We start from the raw sequence: 26,374 nt of genomic DNA, 5'->3' as shown, positions 1-26,374 counted from the left end.
GTGCCTCTAAGCTTGTGTGACCAGCTTCTATGCATTTCCCAAAGGCCGGGTGTTAAACACAAACCCTGTCCCCAGGGCTCCTGAGGAAGCTTCTCCAGGCCTCCTTCCACTGTTGCTCTGCAGGACACCAGAGGTGATGCCCACGAGTGCCAGCGGGCTGCCCGGAGCCCTTTCAGGGCATGGTGTCCTCAACTGAGAGATGTTTGTGCTGACCCTCAGGGACCTGCAGGACTGCAGCAATGAAGCAGGCTTTTTGAGAAGACATGACTGCCTTGGGTTCAGGGATGGGCCCGGGGCAATGTGGTGCTCAACTGCGCATTTTGGAGATCCTGATTCTGAAGCGCTTTGTCATGATTCTTCATTGAGTCCATTAAAAGTAGGACACAGATTCTGGTCTGTTTGATACCAGCCCTTTTAGCCAGCACCAGCAGCCTGATTTTACCTGCTTCAGTTCAAGGTGTCAGTCTGAGCTATAGATTTACGAAGGCTGGGTGTAAAATATCCTGGCTTTAGAAGAGAATGAGCCAAGACGGCATCAAGTTCTGCACCAAGAAACGTGCAGGAGTGATTTCCTCGGGTGTTTGTGTGGTCCCTGTGTGAGGGCAGTTAAGCCTCCTGTTGCACGCTCGGGCCAGCTGTGTTGAAATGGTGTGTAAAGGAAAGCACACCGGGCCAACGTAAATCACCACGGGCAAGGCATCTGAGCTCAAACAACTTTCTGAACTCTTCTCACCTGCAGAGAGGGGCCCCATCACTGCAATATGTCTGTCCTGTTAGCTAAATGTTTTCCACCGAGCACAAAATCATCTTTAACCCTCCCAGAACTGGAAAATCTTTCAGCGTTGTGTTGGAATCAAATAAATCAAAACCTTAAGCAGTTGACCAAAGTTAGCCATTGTCCCAGTATGAGGCCAGCAGTCTCACACGTACTGGGCAGAAGCCTCATGGCATCCAGGGAGCCCCATCTGTGGGAGCTGCAGTTGCAAAACAGCAGCCAGGGGAGAGAGCAGCCTGAAAAAGCTTAGGGGAGAGAGGGACACTTTCTTGGCCAGCACCTCTGGTAACTGCACTAATAAAGTCTTCAATCATCTTCTGCATGATGGAGATGTAAAGTGAGTGCTAAGCTGTAATCCCATCTCAAAACTGAAGAGCCACTTTTTAATTAGTGTGGTACATGACAGGAGAATATGTTATATGATGCTTAGGAAAAGCCTAGTGAAAAATTGCCACAGAAAGAAACAGCAAAATAAGTTGTTGGGTTCTTTTTAACAGTTCTTATTGGCAAGAAATTTGAGCTCAGACTTGGAAAGCTGCTCATGTTTGTTCTTGCTGCTAGATCTCGCAAGATAAGCGGGGCTGGGGAGGGTGAGAGGAGGCTGCTGGAAGGGTGGAAGTGTAGGGGCAGCTGTGGGGCCGGGTGCTCTGGGGCAACGAGATGCTGCTCAGATCTGGTGCCCTTGGGAGGTGTCGGGGATGTGGGGACACCGGTCCCCTGGGGTCAGCACGGAATTCGTCCTGACCACACCGCCCTTGTCGGCGCGCCGTGGTGCACGGCCAGTCACGCCCCGCCGGCCACAACGCTCTGAGCGCTGCCACGCCACTGAGTTGTTTTGTTCTTCTGTCTCCTACAAGACCAGAAATAGCATGGCTTCTGCAGCACGCTGGAAGTTTATCCGTTCGCTTGCGTAGTTCTTGGGAGTGCTTAGAAATGCTGCCGGAGCCCGTCAGGGTGGAAGGAGCGCTGTAGGCAGACATAGCCCCCTCCGGGCTCGCAGGAAAGCCAAGCCATAAAACGTTGAGCGGCTTCTCTCACGCAGCCTTCCCCAAAACGCCAGACTTGCTGGTAAAACAGGAGATGCCCCTCACGTCTGTGGCACCACTCCAAGGGCTGCATGGGGCTGTTCCCAAAAGCCTGGGCTGGACAGAGGAGAAGACAACAGCAAGATGTGTGGCATGCTGGAAATACTTGCCCTGGTGGTGCGGTCAGGGCGTTGCTCCTCATCCACCGCCTCATTGCAGCACCCACACAGCAGCTCCACCTTCTCCAGCCCCAGGGCATGTTGCTTAACGCTGCATCGTGTTTGTATAAAAGCTTCAGGCAGACTGCTGCGAGTGGCTGGCAGAAGCCTGGCCTGGCAGCCAAGGCTGTGCTGGAAGGGGCTCCAGCCCTGGAGCATCCCTCTCGAGGGCTGAGGAAGCACAGGCTCGGCCACCGTTGGCCTGACCTGGATTACCCAGACTTAAACGAGGACTCAAGTGGCTGGCCCTGGGCTGGGAGAGGAGAGTTTTAGAGCTCCCTTTAACTAACCACAGGGTCACCCTGCAGGCACAGACAGAGTAAGCCCCGTCAGTCTCACCTACAATATGCACAGAGGATAATTAATCTTCAGATCAGCCAGGTCCAATTCTCTTAGGACTGTTGTAAATTGAGAGCACTGTGCAGAAATCTGCAGAGTGACATCTGTCTCATATGCAGGCATGTATGATAAAAAACAGTGACAAAAGACCAAAGTTCCTAATCTCTGCGCAAAATATCCGTCTTTGACGTGCCACATTTTTCTGCACTGTTGGATGTCTTAACTTTTTCTCAGAGAGTGTTTTGATTTTAGTGCAGGTTGGTTTTTATTTAGGGGAATACCCAAGGCCACGTATGCAGCTGACGGGGGTAGTGCCAGCCTTATCCGCCTGAGGACCTGGCTGGAAGAGAGTGAGCACTGCTCCAGATGAGGGCTGCCAGATGCATATTTATAATGACTTTTAATTACGATTTGGTGCTCCATCCACACTGGTCCAAACGTTTCCAGAGGATGTGGGGCAATGGATTTGGAGATGTTGCTCCTGTTGGCCGTGAGCGCCCTGTGATAGCGTCAGTGTTCGCTGAGTCCTGCTGCAGGATTAAGACATTTGTTCCCAGCACTTCTCTTGAGCTGCAGCCCTTGCTTTCTCTTCAGCTTACTGTTTTCTTCTCTTCCACCTCGCTGCACTGTTTCTGTGGCCTCACTGCAGACTGTTTTCTGCTTGCCGTGCCTTCCAGGCTGATATAGCTGTGAAATTTGGCTTTGGCGTTCTTAAATTTATCTCCACAGAACAAGAGCTAAAACAAAAACAACCTAAGCCGCGCAGGCCTGGAATTACACGCTTTATTTCCCCTGTCCTCCTTGGCGCTATGGGACACCGAGTAGGAACACAGAGGGTCCCTTCAGACCGCTTGGAAGCAGGAAGCGTTGAGGACACGCTCTGAGATTACATGTGTTGTTCTGTTTTGCTGAGCTGCTTACCAGCTGCCTAATTAAGAAAGATGCATTGAAATAATGCCATAAAGCAGAGCCCAAAAAAAAACAGCCGGCGCGGGCAGCGAGCGCCGCGCGTTTCCTCACACCCCGTGCCACGCGGTGGGAGCGTCACACGTGCTCTCCCTTGCAGCACTGCGAGGCCTGCAAGCAGGCGGTGCCGGCGGACTGCCCCGTGGTGTACGCGGACCGGGCCAGCTACAGCCGGCAGTGGCACCCGGCCTGCTTCGTCTGCTGCCAGTGCGCCGAGCCGCTCGTCGACCTCATCTACTTCTGGAAGAGCGGGGCCGCCTGGTGCGGGCGCCACTACTGCGAGAGCCTGCGGCCGCGCTGCGCCGGCTGCGACGAGGTAGGGGCGCGGGGCCTCGCCATGGCCTGCTTGGGGCTCGTCGGGTGGCACCTCTGCACGCGGCGGTGCTGGGGCCGCAGGCATTGTCAGCCGCAGGAGGGAGGAGGGTGGTGGTGGCCACGGTGGTGGCCATGTGCGTGTCTCGGTGGTGCACCGGCCCCGCTCCTGATGGAGGGAAAGAGCTGGAGCGCTCCTTCCGTGCCACTACAGGGCCGGGGTCACAGAAACGAGCAGCAGTCTGTTTGTCCCGCAGATCATCTTCTCGGAGGACTACCAGCAGGCAGAAGGGATGGCCTGGCACAAGAAGCACTTCACCTGCCTGGAGTGCGAGACGCTGCTGACCGGCAAAGCCTTCAGCCTGGACAAGGGCAGCCTGCGGTGCGCGACCTGCAGCAGGAGCAAGCGCCTCTGAGCAGGGGGCGGCTGCGGCAGGCGCTCGGGGCCGAGACGGAGTCGGGGTGATTTGACAAGAACGTGAAAAATGGACAGTAAAACAAAAAAAAATAGAGCCTGGCTATTCACTTTGCAGCTAAGTACCCCCTTGCATCCAACACAGTTCTGAAGGAGGAAATTTCCCAAGGGAGGAAACAAAGGAAATCTGTATGCCTGTGGGGTGGGAGGTACCGGTGTATCTCACTAGGAGGGGATTGAAAAGGAGGGTTCTGTGTTGTTTTACAAAGTGTCTAAAAGCTTCTCATGACTAAGATCTTGCAATGTTGTTTTAGAAATAACACATCTCAAAAATAATTTTTGGCACACTAAACCTATGGTCATGGTTAAAAACAAGGGTTGCTTTTATTTTTGAAGTCCATACTGGAAGTTTTACACTAACAGAATGCTGACAACTGTACTAAATCAATGGTTTTGAGCAATTTGATTAACCCGAGTGATTACTTTCTGAAATCAAATGTTATTGAATTGCAGCAATGCATAGCCGTAGCTTTCTCCAACATGTACAATAATGTAAAAATAGGTAACGAGGTGGTACACGGAGTGATCGGTTTAACCTTATTGAGAAGGGAACTGTGCAGACCGCCCCAAGGGCAGGAGGTGCTGGGCAGCCGACTAATTCAACTGGTCTGGGTTTTAGCCATGGAGCTGGAATGCAAACATTCCTGGCAGTTCTCGCCCAAACCCTGTTCCCAGTTTTATCTCACTTGCCTCCTACTGTCTGTTATTTCAAGCGAGTGTTTGCACAGAGAGGCATTGTGCTCCCACCGTTCACTGGAGGTAGTTAAGCATTTAAAGTATGGAACTTTTTCAGCTGCTTTCTGAGCAGGAGTTTTATGGAAAACAGCTTTCCAGCTTAAGCTATCCTAGGTTTTTTTTTGTGCCTGAAATGCTGCGATGTCAGTTTTTTTCCCTTTAGTAAGTCAATGACCCTCTCCAAGAAATAGGGACATGCAGTCTCCTTTGGAAGCCTGCAGCATCTGTGTCCTGCACGGTGGCACAACTGCCCCAGACTCTGGTCCTCGTGGTGCAGTTCTCCAGCCCCGAGTGAGGCCAGCATCGTGCGTCAGGTCCCGTGGGATGACATTGTCCCAAGATCTGCACTGCATCTCTGCTGATGATGTTTGTTCCCTCCATCATGCAAAGCTTCTGTTAGTCACAGAAAATGTCAGATAGTCCAGGCTGGCAGATGTCTGTGTGCTCGGTCTCTTTTCTTATACTAAATGTCTACATTATTTGCCAGAAAGAACTGGAATATTTTTTGCAGAGATAAGCGTATAAGGAGCTCACCATTGCTAGGTTTTCATTCCACTGCAGAAATTGCTGGTTTCTCTCCTTAAAACCAACTCAATGCTGTGGATCTTTGCTTGCTTATGTTTGAGTAACTTACAAACAAGCTTTGGTGGAAACCGTACCTGCTGCTGCATGTTAGTCGCGGACCAGACTCTGCCCCTCTGCCATGTGCAGGGGGACGCCCAGCTCCCCTGGTGTGAGGAGCAGGCAGTGTCGGTCGGTCACTGTCTCACTGCAGGTGAGGCAGATGTGGTGTAAGATGCATCTGTATGTTTGCTGGGGGTGGTGTCTAACGCTTTTTCCACCCCTGTGCTTTTGTGTGGTTGATTTGCCTGAAAACACTAGGGTGTTTAAGAAGAGTGCGTAAAACCCTACCTCCAGAGCTGGAGCAGAGCGTGAAAAATCCCGAGGCGGCAGCGACAGCCGTAGCTGTGGGGCGAGGGATGTGTGCCGCAGGGTTCCGCCGTGTGCGTGCTTCGGGGGTCCCTGCGGCACTTTGTCCGCCCAACACATCCCAGGCCCTTTGGTGGGTACACCGAGAGTCTGGGGGATCGCTTCTGTCAGCTCAGGAGGGTGCCACCAGCCAACGGGGGACGTGTAGATGTAAAGTTTTGAAGTTGTGCTAGGAGTAATAAAGCTCCCTTGGAACAGCCTTAGATACAGGCACTTTGGTTACGAGCAAAATGGGACTGAAAAATAAAACCCAGTGCTTAGCTTTATTGCCTCTTCTTTCTTTTGTTACAATGGAAATGTTCAATCTTTGTAAATTATTTTTAAAGGCACAGCATAGTTCTAAACCCTACAATGTTAAGGCAGCCAAAATGCATACAGTCGGTGTAAGCAGTGGGAGAAATAGCGTGAATCACTTAGGAAACGTTGTTTCAGCAAAGACCTTAACATCCAAACAACATTCCTTGATGGGAAGTCATTGTCCATTTGTGCACGCAGCTGGTTACCTCCAGAGTGATTCGCCTGTGAGGTAGGTGCATGGCATTACCCGCATTCAAAAAACAGGGAGTGCAAGAAAAATCAATAAAACTTTGAGTTTTTAAAAGTGAAAGACAGTTAACTGAGTAACTGCTGCCGACAGGCTGCTGCCACCTCTTGCCGGGCGTTTTGCTTTATTTTGTCATGGTTGGCCACACTGTCCCTGCCGAGTGTTTGTGCTGAAATGAACGGGGAGGAGGGCGAGCCCCGGCGGGGTGTTTCTTCAGTGCCAGTGTCTGATCGGGGAGCTCAAGAGTCCCCCTTCAGAGCCACTTCACCCTTGTATTGAAGCTGGGGTCAGTGTCGGGGTGTGCACCGGGCAGGGTGGCCCAGCAGAAGCTGCAGGGGGTGGTTAGGCCGTGTCCCTGGGTTGGGGGACGCGCGTCTGGCCCCTCCTGGATGTGGAAGGAGAAGAAGGGTTTTGAGATCAGCCGCTCAAACCGCGTGGACGGGACTCTCCGGCTGTGCCCCTGTGCAGCAAGGGGTGGCACTGCTCCCCGCTCCCACGGGACAGGAGGATGCGGGTGCCGTGTCCGTGGGGCAGCACCTGCCCCAGAGCCCTCAGTGCTCGTGCCTTTGGTGTGGGTTTGTCCTGCTGGGCTCTGGTCACTGTCCGCACCCAGTAGCACCAACTTTGTATGCAGCCTGTCTGCGTTAATGCAGTCCTCGTCACTTACGGCTTTATTTGGCTACGTGGAAGAAAGATACCCCTGTAGCGTGTTCTGGTTTGGGTTTTGATTTTGTAATATATGAATTGTAATTCTTCTCTGAAGTCCCTCTTTCAGCATACAGATATTGCTTCAGGCTTTTTGGACTGCTGGCGTCCACCCGAGCCTTTTAGGTGTTCCTATAGCTTGTAAAATACTGTCTGCTGAAAAATGTACTGCACTTAAACAGCTTAACAAAATCCTGTGCCTCTCAAGTGTCAGGAGCAAAAGCGTGAAATTAATGCATCTAACAGCTCAAGCCATACGTGAGTCTTTAGTTTCGATATTAAAATTGAAATTCGGTGTAAGCATGAGAAGACGTTCACCCCAAGCGAAGACGCTGCCTTGTTCCGCTGGGGTTTATCGCCTGGAACGAAGGAGGCTGCTGCAGCGCCTTCTGTGTGTCACGAGCTCCAGCTACCAAGAAAGTTACATTTGTGTGGGTTTGCTGCTCTGTCTAACCGGGAGTCACCGGCGAGCAACATACAGAGGATCTTTCCAAAATTAATAGAAGTGGAGGTGTCTCACAGGGTTACTTTGTGTGACGGGAATCGCCTGTGGGCAGCCTGTGCTGTGTGACTGTTGAAATGTATCTTGTACCACAGCTGTTCCCAGTCCTTTGTTTCAAATAAAAGCTCCTCTATCAAGAAAGCTGCGCGGCGTTGGCTGCCTGTGTGGCAGTCAGCAGGCACAGGATGCCTTGAGACGCCAGCTGAAAATGTCACCGCGTAGTGCACCAAACTGCCGGGCAGTTAGTGTTATTTAACGTTATTTCCTGCCCGGCCTGCAGCAAGTCTCTGACGGAGGGTGCTGTAAGCGAGCCCCTGTGCTTACGGAGCTTGGCTGCATCTTGCTGAGGCCTGATGTGCCTGCGCCTCAGCAGCAGTGCTGGGTGCTAGCACCAGGTGCCAGGTGCCCTTCAGAGGTCTCAGCGCGCTGCACTGCCAGCAGCACCGCGGTTCTGAACAAACGGGTGAGTCTCTTCTCATCGGACAGACAGATGAAATAAGAAGCAAGGAAGAAGCAGGCAGCAGGGGTGGGCAGGCGACCTCGGGCACCCCCAGGATGCTCGGACCACGTCAGCGGGAACGGGCGTCTCCAGGGCCTGTGGGACAGCAGGAGGCCGAGCCGTGGTTGTGCCACGCTGAGCTCAGGAAAAGCATCTCGTCTGGCTGCGGGCGGGCACCTGGGAGCACGAACAACGTAAGGTACCTGTTCCTTTCTCCGTGCCCAGGATGCTGCTTGGGGGCGACTTTCAGAGTGGCTTTGGTCAGAAAGGCATTCCCAGCCTCTGCGTCTGTGCCTACTGCTTCTGTCCCTATGTTCCTAACCGTGAAAACGTTTCTAAAACTTTGTAAAATAAATTGTTTCTCAGTATGAAAGCCTCTGATGTCCTGCTTCGGGTCCCTTCCTGCCCGTGGGGTGGTGACGTTACCCCGGGGGCACGGGGAGCGTGGTGCCCGCTGCCGGCCTGCAGCGGGGCGAGGAAGAGGGAGGGCGGGAGGAAGGCCGGGTGCTGCTGCTCCACCACGTCCGGGCCGGAGCACGCCGCGAGGCGGTGGTGAAATGGGACACAACAGAATGAAGGCAGAGCCTGAAACAGCAGAGAGCCTGGGTCGGGAGGCTGGGGAGAAACGCAACTAATGTAAAATTGCACTTTGGGGCAGAAATGCCTGCACACGTGTGACGGCCAGGAGCTGACTGCCAGAAGAGAAGGGATTGCTGCGAGTCTTCCTGACAATGTCATGTACCCGGTATGGTCCTGCTGGTGTTTGAATGTTTCTGTGGGCATGAAGCTCACTCGCTGCCTGGTGCTGTTACTTGGGGTGAATCACGCAGTGAGCGCAGTTACCTGCAGCATCTCCTCGAGATGGTCCCAGGGAGGAACCACTCCAACAGTACTCTCATCACTGCTGTGCAGAGGCAGTGCGAGGCCGCGGGGGCTCCATGCCCTGCCCTCCCCTGCCCCAGTCCCAGCCCCAGCTCCCAGCTCTCCTCCCAGTGCCGGCAGGGCGAGAAAATCCCCGCGGGCTGGGCGAGAAGCCACAAACCACACATCAGCAGCTTCTGCATGCTGAGTTTTTCACAGCTTAACTGCTCTGAACCTACAAATATTTGCAGGGCTGTCTTATTTGTGGTACCCCATTTTTTTATTTTTTTTTAATATTTGGGAAGGAGACGGGGCTGCCTGTGTGTGACTCGGCAGGGTTTTGCTGGCAGAAGGGTGTAGGCTGCTGGAGGACGCCTGCTGCCCAGCTGCCCGTGGTGTCTCTGGGGATGGCACCGAGCGAGCGCGTGGCTCTGCCCTGCGCTGGGCATCAGTGTGCCCAAAACCCAGCCTCTGGGCGGGAGCACAGCATTTAACCCTGGCTGTGTCCGTATCAATTAAAGCATAGGTTTCTGTGGTCATTTGGGGAGTGTAAGCGAATAATACATCACTTTTCTGTTTCTCCTGTTTTGCTTCTAGCCAAACAAGCTGCCTTCGGCAAGGGCAGAGAAGCTGAGCTAAGGACGGGCTTTTCCATCTTATCTGACAACACGGCTGGTGAGCGTGCCCTTCTCGTGGCTGGAGTCCTGCAGCAAGCCTCGCTCTCACCACAGCTCTGCACAGGCCCCCCCAACCAGACACACGGGGCAGGGAGCTCTGGAGCTATTTAACAATTTCCCTCTGAGCTCTGTGGAAAACACCTGGGCCCTGTGATTTATTTACGGGCCCTGAACCCATGAAGGGAAACCTCTGTCATCAGGAGCAAATGGGTGGTGAAAGGGTGAGCGCTGGGGGCTGCCGGGCAGGGACGAAGCGTGGGCTGGGGGCCAGCTCTGCACCCGCTGTGCTCCTGGGGTCGTGCAGAAATCACGGCTGGTGATCCTTCTCTGCCAGGCATGGTTCAGTACATAACAGGAGCTCTGCTCTGCACGGTTTTGGTTCTTATCCTGAAAGAGGCTGGTTTGCCCTGGCTTGAGAGGTGACATTTTTGATTGATGGTGCTAGGGCTGCATTTCATCTCGTTCTAGGCGAGAAAAGCTATATAGCGTTCTCGTCTGCAATGTATTCCAGGAAGAATTGTGGTTACTTGGGTATTTTTCCAGCGAGTTGACTAGGTCCCGATTTGTTGGAATTGGTGGGGGTCTTGTTATTTACCTTGGTGGTAGCAGACAGCCATAGAAAACTTGTTGATCTCTGTTATAACTCAATAAAAGTCAGATACTTGGTTGCAAGACAATTGCCTGAAACAGAACCTTTGAGTTTTACTATTGCAATCAATTCTTAGAAGAATGTAATTTCAGATGCCTATATCTAAAAACACTCAAAATTCAGTGGCTTCAGGTGAGAAAAACATAAACCAAAGGCAGGCTGAGGTGGCTATATAAACACTACAATAAAACTTGCTTAAAAGCCCCAGAGAGGAGAAATTTAGAGGTGCAAAAACAAGTATTCATGAAGTGTTCGTGTGTTTCAGTGGAAAAGCTCTTCCAGAGCCTTGCAGCAGCTGCTGCTTTCGTCAAGCTAAATAAAGCTCATATGGGTATGTGTTATTCGATAAAAAGTGAGGTTAATTATGCCTATATAAATCTAATTTGAGCTTTTATTTACTTTTTAACTCAACTTCTTCAGCCAAATCACCAGAAAAGTAAATCTCTCCACAGTCAGGTGGTTATGGGTTGTTCCTCACTTCGAGGGCTGCTGCACAGGCGCCTGCAGATGCTGTGGCCCCGTGCTTACCTCCCGGCGCTGCTCCCCCCTGCCTCACGCCCTGCAGCAGTGCTGGATTTGGGACTTCAGACAGCCACGTGCTGCGCTGCACTGCTAACAAAATGAAGCTGCAGAGAAATGGTTTCTGCCCACCTGGGAAGCAGCGCACCTCCTCAGCAAATCACGACGTTTAGCATTCGGGTAACCACTCGTACTCGTTCAGGTGGCTTCCAGGTGGGAGCTGTCCTGCAGACAGGGGAGTGCTGTGGCAAGTCCCCCCCTGCTTTCTGGCCCAGGGCTGTGTTTTGTTTCCAGCAGGGAGGACAGTGCCATGCTGCCTGTACCCACCTGGCTGCGGGCACAATGCTGTGTCGGTTGAAAATAATGTGTCCAATCAGATTTTTTAAAGTTGGGCAAAGCGCTGAAATATTTCCCTGGTGGCAGCTCTAATTCTCCCATTGCTTTCCTGCTGCCTTTGCTAGGAATTTGCCCCAGGAAATCACCTTGGTGCTTCGCACCCATGCCACTCGGCTAGGCCAGGAGCCCGCTGCAGGATCAGACCCTTGGCTGCCCTGAGGACGTGGGGCTCGGAGCAGGGTGCTCCCTGCGCTCCGGTGCATGCGGCCACTGCCGTGGCGTTACGTGGGTGCAGGGTGTGAGGGCACGGCGCCTGGCTGCGGTGCTGACGAACCGGGCGGCTCACGGGTGGCTCAGCAGATTCCTCTGGAGCCCTGCACCGAGAGCTGAAGCACTGAGACTGTCAGAGACAGACGTTTTCTTTGTGCATGAACTTAAATAGCCTAACAAAACCTAGGCCAACTTAAAGAGCAGTGAATAAAGGTCTCCTTTGTAACAGAAACCTATTAATGCTTTGCCAAGGCCTTCCCTTGAGACTGCCTAAATAAATTTCCTCGGATTGACAAGGCTGGAAAAGCAGCCCTTTCAGAGAACCGGGACGGGAAAGCTGTTCTGCAGCGGGGCTCCAGCCTTTGGTGTCGCAGCGCTGACTTCACTCAGACGGGAAAGGTCATTTTTCACACCCAAGGAAAACCTGTAGCGATTTTTCTTTTCTGGTGATGGTGCAGGGACTGAGCAATTGCCTCCTCCAGGAAGCTCTAAATTCAAGTAGCCGTTAATTAACTAATCTGCTAATAGGTCATAAAAATTAAGAGAGACAGGTTGTGTGCAGATCACATAAGGTGTCTGCATGGCCCTAAAGGGGTGTGATCCTGGAGCTGTATCTTCCCTTTGAGGGGGGAGGCAAACCAAAGCCCTGCACACACTTCCTGCTGCCCTCGCACATGCACGGCCGCAGACCAAAATGAAACGTTTTGTTCCCCAGCCTCTAATTTTCCTGCGCTCCCTCCGTGCCGCACCGCAGAGCACAGAGGGCTGTTGTGCGAGCGGGCACGGCCGGCACAGCGCCGCGCTGTCCCTGCGCTGCTTTTTCCAGGGTGTCTCCACGCCCCGTGCTGCCAAACCGCATCTCCCGGCGAGCACCAGGAGCAAAAACCCAGGGAGGGCGTTGGGAGCGCGGCGAGGCCGGGCACGGTGCCCCCGAGCAGGCAGGCACGGGCCGGGCAGAGCCCTGCAGCCCACAGCCCTGCCCGGCTGCACCCAAAGGCTGCCGGGGAGCCTGGGGTCGGGCGGTGGGGGTGCTCCTCGGCTTCCTCCGTTTTGTCCTAGAAAATGTGCTTTTTCCGAATAACTCCCTGTATTTCCACCTGACACAGTACGAGTAATTCCAGCAGATCTGCGTTGGTTGGGGGATGAAGTTTTCCGTCTTTGAAGCCACGATCGAATTGCAGGTTTGTTTTTCACTCTGGGGAGGAACGTCCTGCTTCCAGCAGCACGATCTCTGCAGCACCACCCTCCGTAATGCCACATCCCTCACGTAATGACCCACACACAACAGCCCGCGCTGGTCGCCAGCCCCAGAGAAGCGGCTGCACGTGGTGACAGGAGGGAGCACTGCCCGGCAAAGGCAGCGGGAGAGCCTGGGGGCATGGGGGGGCAGAGCCCAGGGGGAACAGAACTGTCCGGGGGCTCTGCCCGAACCAAAAGGGCTCAGCAGAACCCGAGTTCAGCCCCTTTTCACCAGGCACTTGTTGGGACTGATATGCCATGACTGCCACTGGATTTTTTCCATAGCGTTCTAATGTGAGAAGTGAAGGCTGAATTGCAGAGGTTAATAGTTTGTGGCCTTCCTTATCCTTAATGCAAACAAGCGGTGCCTCAGGACCAGTAGCACGCCATGAATATTCAGAGCACAGCTCCGAGCAGCCTTAGAAGCATTCTTTATTTCTGAGAGAGGAAAAGGGTGCTTGCAGAGGTGCTCTCTGAATATTTTGGCTGATCGGATTAATTGTTTTTCTCCACAGCCCACAACGGTGCCTTGTTCCTGCGGTTACTACTCAGGCGTGACTCCCACAGACATTACTGTGTGTTTTGTTTGGGAGCCGCGTGCCCGTGTCAGGCCCCGGCCCGGTGCCGCGTACGGGGCGGGCGGGAATCCAGGCAGAGCCGCGCAGGTTGGCAAGGACCGGAGCACGGGGCAGGAGTCTCAGCTAAGAAGTGCTGCTTATGTATTAACACTGTCCAAATATTAACCTTGCCCAAAGGATGTGGAGGTGTTACCTTGACATATCAGCACGAAGAATGTCATCTTCTGCGTCCAGCTGTTACGTTTGTAAAACACCTCTGTGAGTGCAGGATCCGGCCACGAGCAGTGCGGCAGCAGGAAAGGGCCTGGTGGTGATGGTGCGGTCACAAGCCCGCTGTCATCCTGAGGTCTCCCATGTAGAGTTGTCTGCAACCACTGCAGATTTTAGCCTGGGGCTCCAGGAGCAGCTATGCACAGAAGTAAAATCCCAGGTATGTTCGTGCTGCCTGCAGAGCAGGGCTCTAACGCGCAGCTGGGAGCGCGGTGGCCCCGAGGCCAGAGGCAGGAGCTGCTCCTGGGCACGCCAGCACGTGCAGGCTCCGGGCGGCAGCCAGCAGAAGAGCCCTTCCATTTTTCAGTACAAACAAGCTGAAAAAGTTACAAATATCCTATGCTTTAAGACGTGTTTTTTTTCCCCAAAAAAAGGACAAAAGTTTAGGCAAATTGAATCCCGGTGTTTACTTTTTCTCATCAGGAGGCGTAGGGTGCAGCTTGAATACCCCAATGGCCCAAATTGTTTGTCATGTTTTACTTCTATCAACCTGACCCTTTTATCTTTCATACTCTATGGGTAGTTTGAATATATCTCATCTATCTGAGGCTGTACCTGCTCTTAAACCCTCGAGAGCAAACCTTTCTTTCACTGTATGTGATTCTGTTTGGTTTCTTTTTGTCTGGCTTTAAGCACTTCGGCAAGGCACAGTGTTCAGGTTTTGCATCAGATTTCTGGTCATCACACCTCAGTCAGTAGTCCCTCAGGTGACTTACGTCTTTGAACGAGCATGAAAGCATCCTTCGATTGAAATCGTTGTTTAGATTCTTCATGGGTGTAGGCATTCGCAGCAGCAAGGAAAAACCTGGACACCCAGCCGGGACTGGCATCAAGTTTTGGACACGGAGGGCCTGCCTGAGGGAGCCGGGCTGCTGCAGAGCCCAGGCTGCCAGAGATGGGGCTGCAGGCAACACCTCCCATGGCACAGCACGGCGGATTCGAGGAAGGGTGTTTACTTACAGCACCAGAAAATTTGCCCCCGGACTTTTCACTAAAAGAAAGCCAGGATTATTCAAGGACTTTCCTACAAATGTTGTTGCCTGGGGTAAAAATGTTTTCATTCCTTTTTCAGGATAAATTTCAAAGTGCCAGAAGCTCCTGCAATACTCAACAGCTAAGTTTCAGATGATTCTGATGAAAATGTGGTGTCGGGAGAAATGTGTCCTCCCTGAAGTAGCTGCTCTTTACGGTGTCTTAGTCATCAAAAAGGTACGGGAAGGCTGCCACGGAAGCAAGCATTCATCTGCTTATCCCCTGGCAGAGGAGTGAGGAGCGAGCCCTGCACACCGTGGGCCCAGAGGCGGCGCAGGGACCAGTCCTGCCGTCCACGTGTCCGTCTGTCCGGCACCTTGTGCCCAGGTGCACGGTGCAGCCACCGGCCTGGGGCCAGGGCGCTCCGGTGGCAGCGGCTGATCCCAAAAATGCCCCCGCCAGCAGGTTGGCATTTAGTGCTTCGGACTGGTTTTGAACTCCATCAGACCTTCAGCCCATACCATCTGTTTCCAACTGGGAAACAATAGGCTGGCAAAGCATCAGCCCCTCATGGCAGGGATCAAGGGGATAAATCGGAAAACTCAAACCAGATGCATTTTATTGTAACAGGAAGCAATTGCATTGCTCTGGGCCTCTGATAAAATACATTTCAAGGGGCTGAAAATGGCCTCAGGCAGCAAGCCTCTCCATATTAGATCCTCTTCGTGCACCCTGCAGGACCCCAGCTTGCTCCGAGCCCGCTCCCAGCCAGCGGGAAGCGGGGCTGCAGCGTGCGTGCAGCACCATTGGTCCTCCAGCGGAGCGTCGGGTTTTCAGTGTCTTGTCATTCTGGCTGCTTTCAGCACAAATCCACTTGAGACAGATGCGAATGGCTTTTACTGAGAACTGCAGCTTCTTCCTGAGAGGCAGAGAGCTCCAGCTGTGCCAGGGCTGCCCCGGCCGGCTCCACAGCCCCGTCCCCTGGCAGGTGGCTTTGCCACCGTGGTTGTCGCAGCGGGTGTCACGGGAAGCCACCAGGGCCGCGTCTGCCTTTTGCCCTGTCCCTCATGCAAAATGTCAACTCTGGAAGATCTCACCAGAGGCCTTTCCCTTCTCCAGAGGCTGTGGTTGCACCTGCACCCAGCGCTGCTCTCCACACCCCGTGTTTGCTCCCAGCACCTTGTGTCCTACACCAGCTTTGTGCAGGTGTTTGTAGCACATGCAGCACGGCTGCGCAGCGCTGAAGACTGCTGATGAGTTTACGGGTACCATCAGCTGGCTCCAGCTTACTCTAGGTTTCATTACATCCAATTATTTCATGCAATTTATCTCCAAGCTGGGCTCGAGCACGGCTGGGTGCAGTTGCTGCTCTTGCACTTTTCAGGACAAACCGACCCGTGACCGAGCAGCTGCTAACAGCAGTCCCAGGGCTCAGGCTAACTTTCAGATGGATTTCGGCATTTTCAATTTCAACTGCATTTTTTAATGTCTGCTGTGCAAATGTCTGTAATAGTGATGAAGGGATTTCTTTTTATGATTTACTACAAAGAACAGACTTGGAAACCCACCGAGTCCCGCTGCAGAGGCCAGCTCCTCGTTTTGCCGTGATTTTATAGGAGTGCTTTTGCACCGTGTGCTTCTGAGGATGAAAACAACCCCAATATTTTCTTTGTACTGTTTGTTTTAATGCAGAAAGGAGATTTTCCTTCAAGTGGCTTATAATAAAATACATATTTTTATTTCATACAGCTCATAAACCTTTCCCTGCTATTGTGAGCAGGTGTACAAGCCACACCTGAAAGTAGAGGTGAAATGTGACTGCAATTGCTCCGCTCTTTGTAGGAGCTGCGATGGGAGAGCTGGGGCAGGGGAAAAACGAAGGCACCGGGAGAGGCCAGCACAGCCCCGAGCCACATCAGGGCCGGCACCGCCTGGGGGGTCCTCTGCTGCTCGAAGGCTTGCAGGGGCCAGGTTGCAGAGAGGCCGTGCAGGCGCTCGCACCAAGCATCCCAGCACCACCGCGCTGCAGGTGAATCACAGCTGCTCCTGCCTGCCCCGGGCATCTGGACCCCGTTACTGGGCGATGAATTTGGAACCAGGAATTTCTCTGCCCAGACAGAAGCGCCTCAGCCGGGGTGTGCAGGGTGCAGGAGGGCTGTGCGGGGCGTGCAGAGCTGTGTGGGACTCCCCAGCCACCGCTGAGAGCAGCGGCCACAAAAGTGGGTCTTGCTTTGCTTTTCTGCACTTCCTTCTGTTTGTTTCCCAGAACGGCTTTGGGGAAAAGCCAGCAGAAAAATGGAAAAGCAGAGAAGGAATAGAAAACTCCTGTAAAAATAAAAATAAAAAAAAAAAGCTGAAAATGATCTGCATATCTTTGGACAGCATTTAACTGCATTTGAAAGCAAAATTCCATTTAGTTTTGAAGTATCAAATATAATCAATGTGTGTGAGCCCAAATCACAGCTCTGATTCTGAGAAAACAAATTTCAAATAGTTAAGAAAAAAAAAATGCGGTTGAAACACTTCAGTTAACTCCAGCTATCATATTTTCTCAAATTTGTCCTGGAGCCTCCCTAGATTTTCCTCATTAATCCCCAAATGAAATTCAATTCATTTCATATGTTCCTAGTGCCTGAACCAATTAATGTAACCTATGGTTCTTAAAAACCCACTCCTATAGGATAGCAAGCCCTGCAATGACCTTGTGGTAATTCTGAACCCAGGAGCTGCACAGGGAGCTAGGGACATCGGCTTGCCTAGGAGAGCAAGGAGCGCCGCGACAGTCACAAAACCTCTTTCTAGATGTTGCCCTATTACTAGTTACTTTTCTATTGCAAGGGCAGCCCTGAAGGAAGAAAAATAGCAGAGAGCAAACGATAAAATTGCTTCTCTTCTATTCTGTGCTTTGACACTGATAAGGCTGTGCGAGCTCCCAGCTACAGCTCATGTAGCTGGGAGCTCAGCCAATAAACATGTCATCTGTCCTGGGAAGCAGAGCAGCATGGCCAGGAGGAAAGAGAAGAGAAGGGAAAAAAAATAGAAAAGAAAGGAGGCCTGAAAATGCTGCACTTCACTTGGTTACAGAATGTGTCTAATTAGTATTTTCCTTGCAAAATATTTGGTCTTACTGCTGCTCCCGTCTCGCTTAGCAGGTGCGACGAGGAAAGCTTTGTGGTTTACTGCGGCCCCGGGGATGCTGCCCGTGTCTGCCCGCAGGCACCGAGCCGCCGATAAGGCAGGCTCCGACAGCCAGAGCCCTGCGTCAGCTGCAAGCCTAAAACTAATATTTTGCTACAAGGGCTTGAACTGCAAAGCAAAGCAGAAGGGCTCTAGGTATTTGTTTCATAAATAGAGAGCCGTGTCCGGCGCCCTGATCCAACCGCTCCTAGAGGAACACGGTGCAGCAGCCAGCTGCCGGGGTGCAACGGGAGCGCTGCTGCTGGCGGCGTGCGGCCACTTAGGCACAAGTGGATGCTGAGTGTCTTCAGCACATCCTCCAAACCAACACCCTGGGTGAGCCGCATTGCCCTCCCATAGCCTCTTTATTCTAGAGCCAGCTCCTTTGTGCAGGCACTGCCCTGACCTGGGTCTTGTGCTGCCTCTCGCAGTGACTCCGGACGTGGCCTCAGGTGGCAGGGAGCAAGCGTGAAGGCGTGTGCCTGCAGGGCTGATCGCCGGGTGGATCCTTGTATTCACTTCTAAGGGCCTTCTTCCTTCCCTTCTGGGCGCGGGGGAGAGGTATTTCCTTGTTCCCATGCACCAGGGCGAGCACGGCTGGCTGATGTCTTCACCATCTGAGCCGCTCCGTGGTAAAAATAGACGCGAGAAGTCAAGGGAACTCTAACCCCCACGGAGCTGCCAAAGGGATTGCCACAAGTTTTTGCTGCCGTTCCATGAATATTGCCTCAAATATGGATTCCGCGATGTTTTTCCAGTCTCTAGTTTCTCATTATAAACAGAGCAGCTTCCACTGGAAAAATGTGCTCCACCTTCCCTGCTGCTCCCCTGGCTGGGACCCCTGGGCGCTGCCTTCTCCCAGGGGCCACGGGTTCCTCTTGGCTCTGCATGCATCCCCTTGCTGGCGGCAGCCCCTGCCTCCTGCCCCAAAGCTGGCCCAGGGCCCAGGTTTTTCTCTTTCCACCTGGGCTGCCTCCCTGAGCCATCACCAGTACAAAATAGGGTTTCCTGGGGCGGGCGTGATGGACCCTCCATGAGCGATGGGCACCAAGTGCCACCTTGGGCTGGTGGCCACGCAGGGCTGGTGGCAGCGCGCCTCCCGGTCCTTGGCCTCTTGGTTGCTGGATATACCAGCAGCATGAGCTGGCAAAGCCGCTTCTTGTAACGAAATGAGTCAGATTCATTCTCCAGCGTTGCAAAATACATGGGTTTATCTCTTAGAAGTCATTAATATGCGAGTTTCATTTTGTTTGGGTTTATGTAATCGGGAAATACCCCTAACCCAGAAATATCCCTCTTCAGCTGATTTTTCAGAATTATTCTTCTTTTTATTTCCAATTAGCTCTTGGCACAGATTTTTTGTAGTGGGGTTTCAGCCAAAAGGAGATTTATAGAGTCGGGCCGTGAGCTTCCGGCACGGCTGGGAGCAGGGACCAGAGCCGCCTGTCCCCAGCCGGAGCAGGGCAAGGGACAGCAGTGGGGAAACCTCGGCATCATCTTCCGACACGGCTGGAAAAGGCCCCTGTGTCTGACGGCACAATGGGATTCGCTGGGAAATAATGGTTTGAGGGGAGAAGGATTCAGAACAAAAACCTTGTGCAAGCTGTGAAACTGGCTCATTGTTACTGCAAGGGCAGAAGAGGCCTGGCTGCACAGCAGGAAGCAGCCCTCCTGTCCTCCTGTCCTCCTGTCCTCCTGTCCTCCTGTCCCCTGTCTGTCCCTGCCCCCTGCCCGCTTCCTCGGCCTGGGCACCAGGAACGTTTCTGCAGGAAGGCCTGGAGGGCTGGGGGGACACCAAGGGGACACCGCTCGGCTGTCACCGTCCCTGTCCCTGCCATGGGGACACTGCCCGCGGGCTGGCCCCGCGCCCCCCCCACGCAGCCCGTCTGCGGTGCTGGGCAGTGATGAGCTGGGGCAATATTTATTTGAATCGACTGCTTGGCGGGTGATGTAACCGGAATCGGCAAAAGGAAAAAGCCAAATAAGGCAGCATTTTAGTGAAAATATGTCCTAAAATGGGAGCTGGACTGATGATTAGTGAGAGCAAAACACAGATATGATATTACCATGTTGAGAGCCCCACACAGCCTCAGGCTGCTGGAAAAAGAAAAAGAAAAAAAAAAAAAAAAGCCTCCAGGATCCGGAAAGAAGAGAGAAAAAACAGCCTAATTCGGGGCAGTTTTCTCCACAAAAACGAGCTGTGTCAGGAGGTCAGTATGTGAAGAATTTCTGTGCTAAGATAGATGGACAGATCAATGCAGTGGCGATAATATTTTTCTGGGAAAATACTGTTTTTTCGAAGAGTTTCTGCAGTATGCTTTTGGCTTTTCAACTTAAAGCAGTGAGCTGCTCTAGCAGATAGAAGAAATGGTGATTTCAAGGTGCTGGAAGCAAAAACTCAGGGAGGAAGCTGACGGGTGCCCGGGGGGGGGGAGCAGCACGCAGCCCCTCACCCGCAGGCAGGGGACAGAGGCCGGCCGGAGCGGGCAGCAGTGGTGGTCCCGGGGGACCGGGGGGGCCTGGGCAGGCGCCAGGGAGCGGGAGGGAGCCGGCAGCCTTCGGCGGAGGACCCCGGCCCTGCTGCCTTTGGCAGCTTTGCACTGCTCTGTCACCAAGATCACGGGAGCACGAGTCTAAAGGGCAGCTGCTGTGGCCAAGTCTTTGTATTTGTTGGATGAAATGGCATTTAGGACAATTTACCGGCTGTTTGGTCGAAAGGTTGAGCTTTTTTATAAAACTTCAAAGACTCAGGGGTGGGGGCAGCAGTAAGAAACCTTGGCTGGCCTCACCGGGCAGTTTGCACCTTGCACTGCAGATGGGCCCACGGCGGAGACGTGCTGCAGCAGGTGAAACAGCGTGCCTTTAGGGAAACGTGCAGCTCTGCTGGGCCGGCGCCCTTCTTACCAGGGGAGGCTGGGGGGCACGCGGGGCTGGCAGGCGCAGGAGCAGATGGCACAAGTTCATGGGCAGCAAGCCCATAAGGAGGTAACAGGGGACTGGCTATGGACCGGTACCACCCCTCGTGGCGCTGGGAGCATCTTTAGAATAAACAGCCTTTCCCTGGCCCTGTAAAACGGTGTCTTTCCTGTTACTTTTTCTGGCTGGAGAGTAGAAATCAGCCAACACTCAACCAAGCCCGGTTCATGCCAAGGGGCAGAGCCGTATGGGTGGGTGCTGCCTGCCCCCGGCACTGCTGCCGGCCCCGTCCTGGCGGTGCCAGCGGGCCAGAGGCGAGCTCGGCGGGCAGCCGGCGCTTCCCCTGCCCTCGGGGTTCGCTCGTGGCAGGCCCTGGCAGCCCTGGCTGGGACGAGGCTCCCCAGGGCCGCCCCTCTCACACAGGCTGCCCGGCCAGAGCCAGGGGTCCGGCCTGCGTGGGGCTGCTGGGGTTGTTTTTCAGTCTTATGTGCAAGTTTCTTTCCTCGTTCTCATGCGGCATTAACAACAAGCATGGTAGCGTGGTTATTAACAACAGAAATAGCCAGGCCTCTCTGCTAGTGAAGACATCTGAGCACAGGCTGGCAGGCGGAGCGGCAGCACGGAGCTCTGTTTTCCTTAGCTCGGGTAGAGGCAAGCTCTCGCCCCGAGGAATTTTATAGTTTCCTGTGAAAGAAGTTCTGGTAATTCATCAGGCATTAAAACTGTCCTCAAGCCAAGAATTTATTTATTTTTGATCTAAATATAGATGAAGTTCTATTAAAAAAACGCCAGGAATGGCCAAGCTTTCATGATGGGTGCAGGGGAGGCTCACGCCCCGAGGCTGTCCGCAGGGACCAGGACAGCCCCGGACAGCCGGGACCGTCCTCCGCCAGCACTCCCACGTGGGCCTCGCCTGCGGATGCTCCCTGCGGATGCTCCCTGCGGATGCTCCCTGCGGATGCTCCCTGCGGATGCTCCCTGTGGGGTGCTCCCTGTGGGATGCTCCCTCCGGGGACACTCTCAGGGCGCAGGAAGGGCTGACGGTCTCGCTGCCTCCAGCAGCCTCTGGCTGCCTGGGGCTGCCCAGTGCTGCTACTCCAAGCCCCTCTCTTGGCCAGGTAAGACATCAGTGGCCGCAGCATTTTCCCTGGGCATGGGGATGCAGGCAGGTCGGAGCATCTCGCAGACACCAGGGTGCTTGAAGGCCCGGCGAGGACTGCTCGGAGCATCTCTGCCTCTCCTCCTGGCAGTGCCCTGCATGGCAGGAGCAGGGGAATCACTGCCGGGGGATGTCGGGGCAGCCGTCCCTCTGCCCGCCGGCCATCGTGGTGGGATCAGGGCATGGCTCCTCAAGGGACCACGGTTTGCCCTTTTCCACCCTGGCAGCAGCAAAGAGGATGAAGTTTATCTCGTGCTTCAAGAATGACTGCATGAGGACCAAGTGGGTTTTGTATTTGTTTCTGAACAACCATTAGCAACTGCTCAGTCCAGAAGGAATCCGGCCTGATGATTATTTAGGCTATTTGGATTGCTTCTAAAGTTTATCTAAACTGTCTGGTCCATCTCTTTTTGTGAGTCAGAAGAAAAACACCCTCCTTTTTTTTCCACTTTGCCTTAATGGTGCTGTGTGGTCTCCCTAAAGTGCGGGGTCCCAGGTCTCTCTGCCCGCAGGGACAGGACTGACTGTGGGGTGGCTGCAGGTTGCATTTCGCTGGGGGCCCAGCCACCACCACCCCAGGAGCTCGAGGCTGGAGCGAGCTGCCCTGTCCCGTCCCACCTGCGTGCACGCTCAGGGCCCCTCCAGCCCGGGCAGCCCCCTGCTGCCTGACATGTGGGAGCTGTTCCTGGTTCTTTATGTGCTCGCTGCTCTTTTTCTTAACAATTCACCTTCTGTGCGTGCACCAAGCAATATCCACTTATATGCTGATGTCGCAGCAGTTTAGGTCTCACAGCAGGTTTTGTTGCCCAGCTGCAATCTGCATGGACTCTCAGAGGTGCAGGAGGCAGCCCAGTTCACCTCTCTCCCAAGTTTAACCCTTCAAGCAAAACAAAACAAACCCCAGCCCTGGTGGCTCCCTTGTCATGCTCCAGCGCCCGAGCCCACATCCCTGCCCTGCGGCATGGCTGGCCCCAGGGCCAGCACACCCAGGTTGCAGCCAGCACATAAATATATGGAAATAGAAAGTGCACATATATGATATGGAGAGAGAGAGATGTGTGTAAATTAATCTACATGTATGGGCAGGAATAACTTTGCCTGCGGACCCTGCCCTGCTGTGTAGGGAAGCCAGCTCTCAACCCCTTTGTGCTGCTGAGTCTTGAAGCTCTGACATGAAGGGTGTGCTGAAAAAGGGCCTGACATCCATGCTGATTTTTAAAGAAAAATTGTTTTGTTAACAACAGTCTGGGTCTTGTTCTTCCTTTTCTGGGGCACGTTTTTATGGTGTATTTAGTCCTCTTGAAGCCTCTTCCAGCACTAATTCCTACCCAACATTGCTGCAGGGAGCCCAAAGACACAGCGGGAAGCCCCTGGAAGCGGTAGGTCCATCCTGGAGGGCATCACAGTACAGCACCCATGCACGCATCTTTCCGCAGCATCTAGAAGGACAGCTAGCTTGCAGAAGCAGCAAACAGGACACGACACACCTTGTCCTGTGCTCACGAATGTCTCTGCCCTGTTGGGCTGCCTTCCTTGGAGCTTGGGCACCGGCAGCACACCGTGCCTCTCCTCCTGCCCTTGGCAATGTGCGATGCTGCGGGCACCCTTGTCCTGGGCTTGTCGTGGGTAAGGAGCCAGTACAGAGTTAGACACACACACAAAAGAACCAAAACCCTATTAAATGTGTGGTTTAATAACAAGGCTGTTAGTGCCTGTGTTTGCTTTTGCTGCAGAGCTATCAGCGGCAGCAGAGGAGGCCCCTGCAGAGCCATACCAACGCTGCGCAGTCCCTTGGAGGGAGGCGTGCAGATGTGGTGCATCTGCCGTGCTTTTGTGTATCTTGTTTTACGCGAGCACAAGGTCCCATTTGCAGTTAATGGGAGTGATACACAAAGTGCCATGTGCTCGGTCGTACTGCCAGTATGCTCAAGCTCCCTTTCAAAACCTACCCGACGCAGCCTACCAACACTCCCCACCCCAGGGGAGCAAAGCAAAACTGAGGGACTGCAGCGAGGCAGAAGGAGACAGCCAAAGGTGTGCTTTAAAACGCACTGCTGGCCCCGCAGCTCCTCCGAGCACGCCTGCATTGCGCTGCTGCTTGCAAAATCCCTTGGTAAAAGTGGGTCTGCAAGGGGGGGCTGACACCAGCTCTGGGCTGGCACCCCCCCTGCGCACACAGCCTGGGGCACGGAGCCGCCCGGGGCAGCCCCAGGGCTGGGGACAGTGCGGGGCAGCATCGCACCACTGGCACGGGGCTGGCACGGGGCTGGCACGGGGCAGCATCGCCTGCACGGGGGCCGCAGCAGGCGACTGTTTGCGTGGCTGCAGCTGCTGCCCACGTCTCTCCCCCCATAGCAAAACCAGGAGAGCTCTTCTCCCCCTCACCCACTCATTCCCTCTGTTTGTACATTACCAGAAACAACTTTTTTCTTTTCTTTTCTTTTAGAAACAGCATTAGAAAACACTTCTTTTACAAAGTAATTTTCAACTCACTTGTTTTAAAATCTGTCAGCTGTTAAATGCCTGTCCCCAGTCTTCCTTGCATTCCTCTCCTCCCTCACAGTCCCCATTCAAGCTGACAGTGTGGGTCTTTATCTTTTACAAGATTCCCAGAACTTCAATGTGTTTTTCCCATGCTGATTTGCTGTGATAAGGTACTAATTCAACTGTCAGCTCAGTGACAGACAACAAGAGTGCCAGGGTGCAGGCAGCACACCCCCATCTGATGCAGCAATCTGTTGGGGTCTGCCAATGCCACCCACGCAAAAAAACCTCCATTAGGCCCCCAAACAGCACGAGAACTATGAAAAAATCATGGAGGAGGAGAGGAGGGTAGCTTGGTTTCTTTTTAACTGTAAGTGTTGGTGTCTTTCTGTTTCCTTGCACATTTCTGAACTTTTTAAGGGTCTGTTTGCTTTATCTTCTCCAGCTTTACACTGCAAACAAGTGCTGGATTTAGCCTTAAACCCAGAGCGATCTGCAGTTCTCCTGCAGGCTTCTGTAAGAGAAACATTGCAAGATGGGCACTAAAAAAGAAAAAGAAGCACTTGAGGCAATGGCATTACCAGATGAGCCCCCCCATGGGTGCTGCCCCCGGCAGCCGCCACAGGCCCTGCATACAGCCCATGCTGCAAGAGCCCTTCGTCCTCATACAGCAACTTGTACATCAGCAGAACTGCCCGCCAGGTGATGTTAGTGGGTATTTTAAAGTGAAATCCTTTGAAGTTAGATTTGATAATTGGATAGATTTTGAAATACATCATTATGGATTATGTAGTAACTCGGGAAATCTGATAAATAAAACGGGGAAAGAAAGGCGACAGTCAGAAACGGCGTGGCTGGACTGAAAACGTCTCTGTCAATAGGCATCGCTTTAATGATGCAGCATTACAGCAAGGAAGGGAAGCATCCAGCGGGGAAATCTCTACCCAAAGGCCTGATCCTGCGCCCAGCGGGAGGTCTGGGGCCGGCGGGGCTGTGAGATGCCGGCAGTTTGGGGGCAGCAGGGCCTCACTGCAGCTCGCAGCCCTGTGCTGCACGCCAGGAAAGCGCCCGCAGGGCCCTGCCGAGCCCCAGGGCCCTCACACGATGGTGCAGCCACAGCAGCACCTCTCGGGGTAGTCCAGCGCGTACACCTTGTTTTCGAGCCCGTAGATGTAATAGAGGTAAGGCTTCCCCGAGTACTGGTAGTGCACTTCTGTGATGGGGATTCGCTCGACGGTTTGACGCTAGGAAAAGAAACGGAGAAGCCCCAGTTAGCTACGTGGTGTCTGGAGCTGGCGTGGTGTCACACTTTGGGCTGATATGCCCCAAAAGCCCCAGCTTTTAGCCACAAGCCTTTCAGGGCTGCGACCACAGCTGCTTAGCAAAGGGGAACCAAAAAGCCATGCAGACAGAAGAGCCCAACACTGCAGCCGTCCCAGAAGCTCCCCTATCTGTAGCACCAGCTTGTTTTGGCCCATATCGCACCACTTTTATTGCATTTACAGCTCTTTAAGCTAATTCCTTAAATCCCGTAAGCCCTTATTTCCACGCCTGGTGTGCTACTGCATCCTCCTGCCTCGTGTCCTTGAGGGCTGCATGTGGAGGCGATTCCCCCGTCCTTGCCCTGGGCAGGCAGCAGCCTGCGTGCCACCAGCAGGCACGGGGCTTTGTGGTGGAAAGTCCCCCGTGTCTGCTGGAGGCAGGGCCGGCAGTCACGGGATGGTCTGGCAGCGAAAACATCCCGGTGAGGGCAACGATGCCACCAGATTCTGGGTGAGTTTAAAGGAAAATGCAAATAAAGGAGCCCCATGAAACCGAATGATGACAGAAGGCATGAAGCCTGCCTTCACCTCGCAGCAAGTGGGGCCTGGCGTGGTCCCTGCCCGTGGGGACATTTTCCCTGCGCCGTGCCCGACCCCACCGTACCCCCGCACCGCTTCACGGCCAGCATCAGGGGAAAGCAGAACAGCGCCAGCCAGGCAGGAGGAGATATTTCCTTCCCCCACCTTTTTCCAAAAGATGCAGATTATTAAGCAGAACTTCAGCCAACAGCAAGTGGGAGGGATGAAAAATTAACCGGTGGGGAAGCGCCGGCTGAACGCAGCCCGGATCTACACAGATGCCACGTGGTGCCGGGGACTTGGCACCGAGGGATGTTTTCAGCACCTGCTTTCCTGTACAG

General features: G+C 53.6%; 2 protein-coding genes across 8 annotated transcripts in view; one reads left to right on the top strand and one right to left on the bottom strand.

The window, feature by feature from the left end:
- LMCD1 (LIM and cysteine rich domains 1) overlaps positions 1 to 6,101 on the top strand; it is a 29,508-nt gene extending 23,407 nt beyond the window's left edge. For all 3 annotated transcript variants that reach the window (XM_067002973.1, XM_067002974.1, XM_048071319.2), the window contains 2 exons: positions 3,424 to 3,639; positions 3,893 to 6,101. In XM_067002973.1, coding sequence (XP_066859074.1) covers positions 3,424 to 3,639; positions 3,893 to 4,051 — 375 coding nt within the window. In that variant the 3' untranslated portion in view covers positions 4,052 to 6,101. The remainder of the gene's footprint in view (positions 1 to 3,423; positions 3,640 to 3,892) is intronic.
- Positions 6,102 to 25,045: 18,944 nt separating this feature from the next.
- SSUH2 (ssu-2 homolog) overlaps positions 25,046 to 26,374 on the bottom strand; it is a 28,853-nt gene continuing 27,524 nt past the window's right edge. For all 5 annotated transcript variants that reach the window (XM_067003017.1, XM_067003018.1, XM_067003019.1 and 2 more), the window contains one exon: positions 25,046 to 25,436. In XM_067003017.1, coding sequence (XP_066859118.1) covers positions 25,290 to 25,436 — 147 coding nt within the window. In that variant the 3' untranslated portion in view covers positions 25,046 to 25,289. The remainder of the gene's footprint in view (positions 25,437 to 26,374) is intronic.

The sequence above is a fragment of the Anser cygnoides genome, chromosome 10, assembly GCF_040182565.1.
Source record: "Anser cygnoides isolate HZ-2024a breed goose chromosome 10, Taihu_goose_T2T_genome, whole genome shotgun sequence".
Taxonomy (NCBI): domain Eukaryota; kingdom Metazoa; phylum Chordata; class Aves; order Anseriformes; family Anatidae; genus Anser; species Anser cygnoides.
This window is presented reverse-complemented; position numbering and strand designations above follow the sequence as displayed.